The following is a 12,628-nucleotide window of genomic DNA, read 5'->3' as shown; positions in this document are numbered from 1 at the left end:
GAAAATTGAGAAAATTTAGCACTTTGTGAGAACATTCTAGGAACATTCTCATAAAAATATCTATTTTGACAGGACATTGAGAATATTCTGAGAACATGAGTTAAAATATACATATTTGAATTTTGAAACAAGTAATTGGGGATGTTGAGTAGGTATGTCCTTGGAATATTCCCTCAACATTCTGACATTTAATGGAAAATTGAGAAAATTTAGCACTTTGTGAGAACATTCTAGGAACATTCTCATAAAAATATCTATTTTGACAGGACATTGAGAATATTCTGAGAACATGAGTTAAAATATACATATTTGAATTTTGAAACTTTTTTTTTTTTTTTTTTTTTTTTTTTTTTTTAACACCCTGTACCTATGTATAAATGTATACTTTTATCAAACAAACAATACAAAAATTGAACTCAATTTTATTGCACACTTTCTCAATTTGTTGAAAATTGTATTTATGTTTACCTATCTACAGCCCAGCCCATATTTTTCAACTTGGAATCATATTTTTGTCCAAACTTTCAAAAAAGAATTGGCAAGGAAACATTATAATTATTGCCATATAACTATAGCAAACAATGCCTTATTTAAGATTAGCAACTTCCAAGTTACAAAATATGGACTATGTATTTGAAATTAACAAGTATATCTAAGAAGTTCTGTACTAATTTATCCTAGAGGTAGGAAATTATATACAGAGTATTCCAAAAGTCTTGGAACCCCTAAATATTTTTTGAATGGCTAATTTGATAGTGAATTGAATAGGCTCCAGCCAACATTTTGCAACTACTTCAAAAAGTTATATTTCAAACGATAAAACACTATATCAAATTTCAGATTCTCATCTTTAGCCATTCAAAAAATATTCAGGGGTTCCAAGACTTTTCAAACGTATACCTTATAAGCAGAGAGAGTCCTTCAAATGATATACCGTAAACCGGGGTGAAGTGAGCCCTAGGGGGTCAAGTGGCCCAAAATGAGTAAAATGTTTTAATGGCCGATAATTGTGGAATGTCTGAAGCTATTGTTTTTATTTATAGCTAGAAAAGTCCACTGGTTTGTTTTAATTACTTATAGGTAGAGAAACTGTTTCTACCTCATTGGAAAAAAAAATAGAAAAATTAAAATCATGTTTGGTGGTACATAAAACATTTAATGAAAAGCAACCCCAAAAAAGGCCCACACTATTGTTTGTTACTATTTAGTCTTAGTTGAGGTGCTGCCAACATGTTCCACCCATTTTCACATTTCTATCTCTATTGACTGAGCTAGACTCAGGTCTACTTTGCCCCTTTCTTTTTTAGTAAAAATGGGGCAAAGTGGGCCCATTAATACTTTCCTGGAATTATTGAAGAAGAAAATGAGGGAGAGTTCAAAATTAGCAGTATGACTATGAGTGGAATGGGTTGGAAATGGCCGGTTCACTTACTTCACCTTTATTTTTCCTCTGAATTCTTTCTTTTCCTTTTACGAGCCACTTTTTTATTGGTGCCGCTATCTCATCATCTGTTGCAGTCCCTTTCGACCTCCTGACAGCAGCTAGAAACAAAAAAACAAATAGATTATAGGATTGGTTGATAACATACCTCTAATAAAAGATGTAACTCTCTCTCTATCTTTTTTTTTTCCATTTTTTCATTTTTATTACTTATTTTTATTCCCTACTTTTTTTTATTATGTACTTTGTAAAGGAGCAAATATCTACCTAGCCATCAATTTAGTTAGTTAAAGTTATTTTTAGTTAGTTATAGTTATTTAAAATTTTAGTTAGATTAATTTACCTATATGAAATAGTAGAAAAAAAGATTGATTAGTTATATTATTTTTTATTATTATAAAAAAACATTGTTGAGAGAGACCATCTCCTCAAAAGTTATTTTTTATTAGCTTAGGAGATGTTACCTAAGATGTAAATTTTAAAATTGTAATAAATAAATGAAATCAAATCAAATCTCTCTCTCTCTCTCTCTCTCTCTCTCTCTCTCTCTCTCTCAACACTCTTTTCCCTGAACACAACTAGATATCTATAAAAAAGTATACTATATAGAAAGGAAATGGAATTTAGAATTAATTATTACCTTGAATAACAGTGAGTATTTTCAATTGGGAAAAGACCCTTTTTCCTTTTCCACCCAAGTAGCTATATTGCACTGAGACTTCATCAGTCATAATTTGGGGCATTAATCTAAACGTTATGTTGTGTACATCCTTGCCTCCAATCAGGGCAAGTTCATCCACCTGTAAATGTAAACATAGAAAAGAAATGTGCAAGAGGTCCTAGGGTCCAAAGGTAAATTTGGAGCTACAGTTGTTCTTAGTATTTTAAGTAAATTGGATAAGGCTGTTTGTGTTATGTTTTCTTCAACTGCCCAACTTGCAAGTTTTTCATTCAAGCTATTCTCAATTTTTAATGTTTCTATCTCTGAAACCTCTTCAAAATCTTCACTGAACAAAACACCAGAAGATGAAGTATTTGATACTACCCTTTCTTTTCCTTTTTCCCCTTGGATCAAACTTGGATCAGAAAGTGGACAAGGAGGTTGCACCTCCACCTCCACTCCTTCCACATTACTTATACTTACAGCTAGAGGAGCTACTGTAGGATTGATGTTGCAACCTGGCACATTATTAACATACATATTTACAATTCGTCTTCTGTGTCTGTCACTTATCTGATGTAATGGTTTCCTCCTCTTAAACATGACTGACAATAAATTGAAAAAGTCACTTTGGAGCACACTATCACTTCTAATAGCTCACACTTCACAAATCACATAGGTAAATGAGAATTAATAAAATGAGGTTTATTATTAAAATATTTCAAATGCGGTCAAATACCTAGAGAATGTTCCAGTGACGCCACAGTATGCCTTTAACAATGAACATGTCTGACAGGTATGAACAAAAAAAGAAAGAAAGATGACCACGTGTTTTTGGGGATGTTGAGCATGTCCTTGGAATATTCCCTCAACATTCTCAAAAATTTAGCACTTTGTGAGAACATTCCAGGAACATTACTGGAACATTCTCATAAAAATATCTATTTTGACAGGACATTGAGAATATTCTGAGAACATGAGTTAAAATATACATATTTGAATTTTGAAACAAGTAATTGGGGATGTTGAGTAGGTATGTCCTTGGAATATTCCCTCAACATTCTGACATTTAATGGAAAATTGAGAAAATTTAGCACTTTGTGAGAGTCTCTCTCTCTCTCTCTCTCTCTCTCTCTCTCTCTCTCTCTCTCTCTCTCTCTCTCTCTCTCTCTCTCTCTCTCTCTCTCAACACTCTTTTCCCTGAACACAACTAGATATCTATAAAAAAGTATACTATATAGAAAGGAAATGGAATTTAGAATTAATTATTACCTTGAATAACAGTAACATACATATTTACAATTCGTCTTCTGTGTCTGTCACTTATCTGATGTAATGGTTTCCTCCTCTTAAACATGACTGACAATAAATTGAAAAAGTCACTTTGGAGCACACTATCACTTCTAATAGCTCACACTTCACAAATCACATAGGTAAATGAGAATTAATAAAATGAGGTTTATTATTAAAATATTTCAAATGCGGTCAAATACCTAGAGAATGTTCCAGTGACGCCACAGTATGCCTTTAACAATGAACATGTCTGACAGGTATGAACAAAAAAAGAAAGAAAGATGACCACGTGTTTTTGGGGATGTTGAGCATGTCCTTGGAATATTCCCTCAACATTCTCAAAAATTTAGCACTTTGTGAGAACATTCCAGGAACATTACTGGAACATTCTCATAAAAATATCTATTTTGACAGGACATTGAGAATATTCTGAGAACATGAGTTAAAATATACATATTTGAATTTTGAAACAAGTAATTGGGGATGTTGAGTAGGTATGTCCTTGGAATATTCCCTCAACATTCTGACATTTAATGGAAAATTGAGAAAATTTAGCACTTTGTGAGAACATTCTAGGAACATTCTCATAAAAATATCTATTTTGACAGGACATTGAGAATATTCTGAGAACATGAGTTAAAATATACATATTTGAATTTTGAAACAAGTAATTGGGGATGTTGAGTAGGTATGTCCTTGGAATATTCCCTCAACATTCTGACATTTAATGGAAAATTGAGAAAATTTAGCACTTTGTGAGAACATTCTAGGAACATTCTCATAAAAATATCTATTTTGACAGGACATTGAGAATATTCTGAGAACATGAGTTAAAATATACATATTTGAATTTTGAAACAAGTAATTGGGGATGTTGAGTAGGTATGTCCTTGGAATATTCCCTCAACATTCTGACATTTAATGGAAAATTGAGAAAATTTAGCACTTTGTGAGAACATTCTAGGAACATTCTCATAAAAATATCTATTTTGACAGGACATTGAGAATATTCTGAGAACATGAGTTAAAATATACATATTTGAATTTTGAAACAAGTAATTGGGGATGTTGAGTAGGTATGTCCTTGGAATATTCCCTCAACATTCTGACATTTAATGGAAAATTGAGAAAATTTAGCACTTTGTGAGAACATTCTAGGAACATTCTCATAAAAATATCTATTTTGACAGGACATTGAGAATATTCTGAGAACATGAGTTAAAATATACATATTTGAATTTTGAAACAAGTAATTGGGGATGTTGAGTAGGTATGTCCTTGGAATATTCCCTCAACATTCTGACATTTAATGGAAAATTGAGAAAATTTAGCACTTTGTGAGAACATTCTAGGAACATTCTCATAAAAATATCTATTTTGACAGGACATTGAGAATATTCTGAGAACATGAGTTAAAATATACATATTTGAATTTTGAAACAAGTAATTGGGGATGTTGAGTAGGTATGTCCTTGGAATATTCCCTCAACATTCTGACATTTAATGGAAAATTGAGAAAATTTAGCACTTTGTGAGAACATTCTAGGAACATTCTCATAAAAATATCTATTTTGACAGGACATTGAGAATATTCTGAGAACATGAGTTAAAATATACATATTTGAATTTTGAAACAAGTAATTGGGGATGTTGAGTAGGTATGTCCTTGGAATATTCCCTCAACATTCTGACATTTAATGGAAAATTGAGAAAATTTAGCACTTTGTGAGAACATTCTAGGAACATTCTCATAAAAATATCTATTTTGACAGGACATTGAGAATATTCTGAGAACATGAGTTAAAATATACATATTTGAATTTTGAAACAAGTAATTGGGGATGTTGAGTAGGTATGTCCTTGGAATATTCCCTCAACATTCTGACATTTAATGGAAAATTGAGAAAATTTAGCACTTTGTGAGAACATTCTAGGAACATTCTCATAAAAATATCTATTTTGACAGGACATTGAGAATATTCTGAGAACATGAGTTAAAATATACATATTTGAATTTTGAAACAAGTAATTGGGGATGTTGAGTAGGTATGTCCTTGGAATATTCCCTCAACATTCTGACATTTAATGGAAAATTGAGAAAATTTAGCACTTTGTGAGAACATTCTAGGAACATTCTCATAAAAATATCTATTTTGACAGGACATTGAGAATATTCTGAGAACATGAGTTAAAATATACATATTTGAATTTTGAAACAAGTAATTGGGGATGTTGAGTAGGTATGTCCTTGGAATATTCCCTCAACATTCTGACATTTAATGGAAAATTGAGAAAATTTAGCACTTTGTGAGAACATTCTAGGAACATTCTCATAAAAATATCTATTTTGACAGGACATTGAGAATATTCTGAGAACATGAGTTAAAATATACATATTTGAATTTTGAAACAAGTAATTGGGGATGTTGAGTAGGTATGTCCTTGGAATATTCCCTCAACATTCTGACATTTAATGGAAAATTGAGAAAATTTAGCACTTTGTGAGAACATTCTAGGAACATTCTCATAAAAATATCTATTTTGACAGGACATTGAGAATATTCTGAGAACATGAGTTAAAATATACATATTTGAATTTTGAAACAAGTAATTGGGGATGTTGAGTAGGTATGTCCTTGGAATATTCCCTCAACATTCTGACATTTAATGGAAAATTGAGAAAATTTAGCACTTTGTGAGAACATTCTAGGAACATTCTCATAAAAATATCTATTTTGACAGGACATTGAGAATATTCTGAGAACATGAGTTAAAATATACATATTTGAATTTTGAAACAAGTAATTGGGGATGTTGAGTAGGTATGTCCTTGGAATATTCCCTCAACATTCTGACATTTAATGGAAAATTGAGAAAATTTAGCACTTTGTGAGAACATTCTAGGAACATTCTCATAAAAATATCTATTTTGACAGGACATTGAGAATATTCTGAGAACATGAGTTAAAATATACATATTTGAATTTTGAAACAAGTAATTGGGGATGTTGAGTAGGTATGTCCTTGGAATATTCCCTCAACATTCTGACATTTAATGGAAAATTGAGAAAATTTAGCACTTTGTGAGAACATTCTAGGAACATTCTCATAAAAATATCTATTTTGACAGGACATTGAGAATATTCTGAGAACATGAGTTAAAATATACATATTTGAATTTTGAAACAAGTAATTGGGGATGTTGAGTAGGTATGTCCTTGGAATATTCCCTCAACATTCTGACATTTAATGGAAAATTGAGAAAATTTAGCACTTTGTGAGAACATTCTAGGAACATTCTCATAAAAATATCTATTTTGACAGGACATTGAGAATATTCTGAGAACATGAGTTAAAATATACATATTTGAATTTTGAAACAAGTAATTGGGGATGTTGAGTAGGTATGTCCTTGGAATATTCCCTCAACATTCTGACATTTAATGGAAAATTGAGAAAATTTAGCACTTTGTGAGAACATTCTAGGAACATTCTCATAAAAATATCTATTTTGACAGGACATTGAGAATATTCTGAGAACATGAGTTAAAATATACATATTTGAATTTTGAAACAAGTAATTGGGGATGTTGAGTAGGTATGTCCTTGGAATATTCCCTCAACATTCTGACATTTAATGGAAAATTGAGAAAATTTAGCACTTTGTGAGAACATTCTAGGAACATTCTCATAAAAATATCTATTTTGACAGGACATTGAGAATATTCTGAGAACATGAGTTAAAATATACATATTTGAATTTTGAAACAAGTAATTGGGGATGTTGAGTAGGTATGTCCTTGGAATATTCCCTCAACATTCTGACATTTAATGGAAAATTGAGAAAATTTAGCACTTTGTGAGAACATTCTAGGAACATTCTCATAAAAATATCTATTTTGACAGGACATTGAGAATATTCTGAGAACATGAGTTAAAATATACATATTTGAATTTTGAAACAAGTAATTGGGGATGTTGAGTAGGTATGTCCTTGGAATATTCCCTCAACATTCTGACATTTAATGGAAAATTGAGAAAATTTAGCACTTTGTGAGAACATTCTAGGAACATTCTCATAAAAATATCTATTTTGACAGGACATTGAGAATATTCTGAGAACATGAGTTAAAATATACATATTTGAATTTTGAAACAAGTAATTGGGGATGTTGAGTAGGTATGTCCTTGGAATATTCCCTCAACATTCTGACATTTAATGGAAAATTGAGAAAATTTAGCACTTTGTGAGAACATTCTAGGAACATTCTCATAAAAATATCTATTTTGACAGGACATTGAGAATATTCTGAGAACATGAGTTAAAATATACATATTTGAATTTTGAAACAAGTAATTGGGGATGTTGAGTAGGTATGTCCTTGGAATATTCCCTCAACATTCTGACATTTAATGGAAAATTGAGAAAATTTAGCACTTTGTGAGAACATTCTAGGAACATTCTCATAAAAATATCTATTTTGACAGGACATTGAGAATATTCTGAGAACATGAGTTAAAATATACATATTTGAATTTTGAAACAAGTAATTGGGGATGTTGAGTAGGTATGTCCTTGGAATATTCCCTCAACATTCTGACATTTAATGGAAAATTGAGAAAATTTAGCACTTTGTGAGAACATTCTAGGAACATTCTCATAAAAATATCTATTTTGACAGGACATTGAGAATATTCTGAGAACATGAGTTAAAATATACATATTTGAATTTTGAAACAAGTAATTGGGGATGTTGAGTAGGTATGTCCTTGGAATATTCCCTCAACATTCTGACATTTAATGGAAAATTGAGAAAATTTAGCACTTTGTGAGAACATTCTAGGAACATTCTCATAAAAATATCTATTTTGACAGGACATTGAGAATATTCTGAGAACATGAGTTAAAATATACATATTTGAATTTTGAAACAAGTAATTGGGGATGTTGAGTAGGTATGTCCTTGGAATATTCCCTCAACATTCTGACATTTAATGGAAAATTGAGAAAATTTAGCACTTTGTGAGAACATTCTAGGAACATTCTCATAAAAATATCTATTTTGACAGGACATTGAGAATATTCTGAGAACATGAGTTAAAATATACATATTTGAATTTTGAAACAAGTAATTGGGGATGTTGAGTAGGTATGTCCTTGGAATATTCCCTCAACATTCTGACATTTAATGGAAAATTGAGAAAATTTAGCACTTTGTGAGAACATTCTAGGAACATTCTCATAAAAATATCTATTTTGACAGGACATTGAGAATATTCTGAGAACATGAGTTAAAATATACATATTTGAATTTTGAAACAAGTAATTGGGGATGTTGAGTAGGTATGTCCTTGGAATATTCCCTCAACATTCTGACATTTAATGGAAAATTGAGAAAATTTAGCACTTTGTGAGAACATTCTAGGAACATTCTCATAAAAATATCTATTTTGACAGGACATTGAGAATATTCTGAGAACATGAGTTAAAATATACATATTTGAATTTTGAAACAAGTAATTGGGGATGTTGAGTAGGTATGTCCTTGGAATATTCCCTCAACATTCTGACATTTAATGGAAAATTGAGAAAATTTAGCACTTTGTGAGAACATTCTAGGAACATTCTCATAAAAATATCTATTTTGACAGGACATTGAGAATATTCTGAGAACATGAGTTAAAATATACATATTTGAATTTTGAAACAAGTAATTGGGGATGTTGAGTAGGTATGTCCTTGGAATATTCCCTCAACATTCTGACATTTAATGGAAAATTGAGAAAATTTAGCACTTTGTGAGAACATTCTAGGAACATTCTCATAAAAATATCTATTTTGACAGGACATTGAGAATATTCTGAGAACATGAGTTAAAATATACATATTTGAATTTTGAAACAAGTAATTGGGGATGTTGAGTAGGTATGTCCTTGGAATATTCCCTCAACATTCTGACATTTAATGGAAAATTGAGAAAATTTAGCACTTTGTGAGAACATTCTAGGAACATTCTCATAAAAATATCTATTTTGACAGGACATTGAGAATATTCTGAGAACATGAGTTAAAATATACATATTTGAATTTTGAAACAAGTAATTGGGGATGTTGAGTAGGTATGTCCTTGGAATATTCCCTCAACATTCTGACATTTAATGGAAAATTGAGAAAATTTAGCACTTTGTGAGAACATTCTAGGAACATTCTCATAAAAATATCTATTTTGACAGGACATTGAGAATATTCTGAGAACATGAGTTAAAATATACATATTTGAATTTTGAAACAAGTAATTGGGGATGTTGAGTAGGTATGTCCTTGGAATATTCCCTCAACATTCTGACATTTAATGGAAAATTGAGAAAATTTAGCACTTTGTGAGAACATTCTAGGAACATTCTCATAAAAATATCTATTTTGACAGGACATTGAGAATATTCTGAGAACATGAGTTAAAATATACATATTTGAATTTTGAAACAAGTAATTGGGGATGTTGAGTAGGTATGTCCTTGGAATATTCCCTCAACATTCTGACATTTAATGGAAAATTGAGAAAATTTAGCACTTTGTGAGAACATTCTAGGAACATTCTCATAAAAATATCTATTTTGACAGGACATTGAGAATATTCTGAGAACATGAGTTAAAATATACATATTTGAATTTTGAAACAAGTAATTGGGGATGTTGAGTAGGTATGTCCTTGGAATATTCCCTCAACATTCTGACATTTAATGGAAAATTGAGAAAATTTAGCACTTTGTGAGAACATTCTAGGAACATTCTCATAAAAATATCTATTTTGACAGGACATTGAGAATATTCTGAGAACATGAGTTTTTTTTTTTTTTTTTTTTTTTTTTTTTTTTAACACCCTGTACCTATGTATAAATGTATACTTTTATCAAACAAACAATACAAAAATTGAACTCAATTTTATTGCACACTTTCTCAATTTGTTGAAAATTGTATTTATGTTTACCTATCTACAGCCCAGCCCATATTTTTCAACTTGGAATCATATTTTTGTCCAAACTTTCAAAAAAGAATTGGCAAGGAAACATTATAATTATTGCCATATAACTATAGCAAACAATGCCTTATTTAAGATTAGCAACTTCCAAGTTACAAAATATGGACTATGTATTTGAAATTAACAAGTATATCTAAGAAGTTCTGTACTAATTTATCCTAGAGGTAGGAAATTATATACAGAGTATTCCAAAAGTCTTGGAACCCCTAAATATTTTTTGAATGGCTAATTTGATAGTGAATTGAATAGGCTCCAGCCAACATTTTGCAACTACTTCAAAAAGTTATATTTCAAACGATAAAACACTATATCAAATTTCAGATTCTCATCTTTAGCCATTCAAAAAATATTCAGGGGTTCCAAGACTTTTCAAACGTATACCTTATAAGCAGAGAGAGTCCTTCAAATGATATACCGTAAACCGGGGTGAAGTGAGCCCTAGGGGGTCAAGTGGCCCAAAATGAGTAAAATGTTTTAATGGCCGATAATTGTGGAATGTCTGAAGCTATTGTTTTTATTTATAGCTAGAAAAGTCCACTGGTTTGTTTTAATTACTTATAGGTAGAGAAACTGTTTCTACCTCATTGGAAAAAAAAATAGAAAAATTAAAATCATGTTTGGTGGTACATAAAACATTTAATGAAAAGCAACCCCAAAAAAGGCCCACACTATTGTTTGTTACTATTTAGTCTTAGTTGAGGTGCTGCCAACATGTTCCACCCATTTTCACATTTCTATCTCTATTGACTGAGCTAGACTCAGGTCTACTTTGCCCCTTTCTTTTTTAGTAAAAATGGGGCAAAGTGGGCCCATTAATACTTTCCTGGAATTATTGAAGAAGAAAATGAGGGAGAGTTCAAAATTAGCAGTATGACTATGAGTGGAATGGGTTGGAAATGGCCGGTTCACTTACTTCACCTTTATTTTTCCTCTGAATTCTTTCTTTTCCTTTTACGAGCCACTTTTTTATTGGTGCCGCTATCTCATCATCTGTTGCAGTCCCTTTCGACCTCCTGACAGCAGCTAGAAACAAAAAAACAAATAGATTATAGGATTGGTTGATAACATACCTCTAATAAAAGATGTAACTCTCTCTCTATCTTTTTTTTTTTCCATTTTTTCATTTTTATTACTTATTTTTATTCCCTACTTTTTTTTTATTATGTACTTTGTAAAGGAGCAAATATCTACCTAGCCATCAATTTAGTTAGTTAAAGTTATTTTTAGTTAGTTATAGTTATTTAAAATTTTAGTTAGATTAATTTACCTATATGAAATAGTAGAAAAAAAGATTGATTAGTTATATTATTTTTTATTATTATAAAAAAACATTGTTGAGAGAGACCATCTCCTCAAAAGTTATTTTTTATTAGCTTAGGAGATGTTACCTAAGATGTAAATTTTAAAATTGTAATAAATAAATGAAATCAAATCAAATCTCTCTCTCTCTCTCTCTCTCTCTCTCTCTCTCTCTCTCTCAACACTCTTTTCCCTGAACACAACTAGATATCTATAAAAAAGTATACTATATAGAAAGGAAATGGAATTTAGAATTAATTATTACCTTGAATAACAGTGAGTATTTTCAATTGGGAAAAGACCCTTTTTCCTTTTCCACCCAAGTAGCTATATTGCACTGAGACTTCATCAGTCATAATTTGGGGCATTAATCTAAACGTTATGTTGTGTACATCCTTGCCTCCAATCAGGGCAAGTTCATCCACCTGTAAATGTAAACATAGAAAAGAAATGTGCAAGAGGTCCTAGGGTCCAAAGGTAAATTTGGAGCTACAGTTGTTCTTAGTATTTTAAGTAAATTGGATAAGGCTGTTTGTGTTATGTTTTCTTCAACTGCCCAACTTGCAAGTTTTTCATTCAAGCTATTCTCAATTTTTAATGTTTCTATCTCTGAAACCTCTTCAAAATCTTCACTGAACAAAACACCAGAAGATGAAGTATTTGATACTACCCTTTCTTTTCCTTTTTCCCCTTGGATCAAACTTGGATCAGAAAGTGGACAAGGAGGTTGCACCTCCACCTCCACTCCTTCCACATTACTTATACTTACAGCTAGAGGAGCTACTGTAGGATTGATGTTGCAACCTGGCACATTATTAACATACATATTTACAATTCGTCTTCTGTGTCTGTCACTTATCTGATGTAATGGTTTCCTCCTCTTAAACATGACTG

The 12,628-nt window shown here is 31.0% G+C and overlaps 2 protein-coding genes across 2 annotated transcripts; both read right to left on the bottom strand.

Moving 5' to 3' along the window:
• Positions 1–323: 323 nt before the first annotated feature.
• On the bottom strand, positions 324–3,051 carry LOC103521342. Its single transcript, XM_008486451.3, has 3 exons — positions 2,586–3,051; positions 2,082–2,241; positions 324–1,542 (listed from the first exon to the last, which is right to left on the bottom strand). The coding sequence occupies exons 1-3, from the start codon at positions 2,703–2,705 to the stop codon at positions 1,394–1,396; spliced, it is 429 nt and encodes a 142-aa protein (XP_008484673.1). The 5' UTR covers positions 2,706–3,051; the 3' UTR covers positions 324–1,393.
• Positions 3,052–10,239: 7,188 nt separating this feature from the next.
• On the bottom strand, positions 10,240–12,622 carry LOC103521341. The gene is made up of 3 exons (XM_008486450.3): positions 12,504–12,622; positions 12,000–12,159; positions 10,240–11,458 (listed from the first exon to the last, which is right to left on the bottom strand). Exons 1-3 carry the CDS (start codon positions 12,558–12,560, stop codon positions 11,310–11,312), a joined length of 366 nt encoding a protein of 121 aa, XP_008484672.1. The 5' UTR covers positions 12,561–12,622; the 3' UTR covers positions 10,240–11,309.
• Positions 12,623–12,628: the final 6 nt, after the last annotated feature.

This window comes from Diaphorina citri, unplaced genomic scaffold (genome assembly GCF_000475195.1).
Source record: "Diaphorina citri unplaced genomic scaffold, Diaci psyllid genome assembly version 1.1 scaffold5034, whole genome shotgun sequence".
Taxonomy (NCBI): domain Eukaryota; kingdom Metazoa; phylum Arthropoda; class Insecta; order Hemiptera; family Psyllidae; genus Diaphorina; species Diaphorina citri.
Note: the sequence above shows the minus strand (reverse complement) of the source record. Positions and strands in the feature narration are given on the sequence as shown.

Coding starts and splice junctions, on each gene's coding strand:
- LOC103521342 (XM_008486451.3), bottom strand. CDS start 2,705: ATGTTTAAGAGGAGGAAACCATTACATCAGATAAGTGACAGACACAGA. Junction 2,242..2,585: donor CTACAGTAGCTCCTCTAGCT/GTAAGTATAAGT, acceptor TTACATTTACAG/GTGGATGAACTTGCCCTGAT. Junction 1,543..2,081: donor AATACTCACTGTTATTCAAG/GTAATAATTAAT, acceptor TTTTGTTTCTAG/CTGCTGTCAGGAGGTCGAAA.
- LOC103521341 (XM_008486450.3), bottom strand. CDS start 12,560: ATGTATGTTAATAATGTGCCAGGTTGCAACATCAATCCTACAGTAGCT. Junction 12,160..12,503: donor CTACAGTAGCTCCTCTAGCT/GTAAGTATAAGT, acceptor TTACATTTACAG/GTGGATGAACTTGCCCTGAT. Junction 11,459..11,999: donor AATACTCACTGTTATTCAAG/GTAATAATTAAT, acceptor TTTTGTTTCTAG/CTGCTGTCAGGAGGTCGAAA.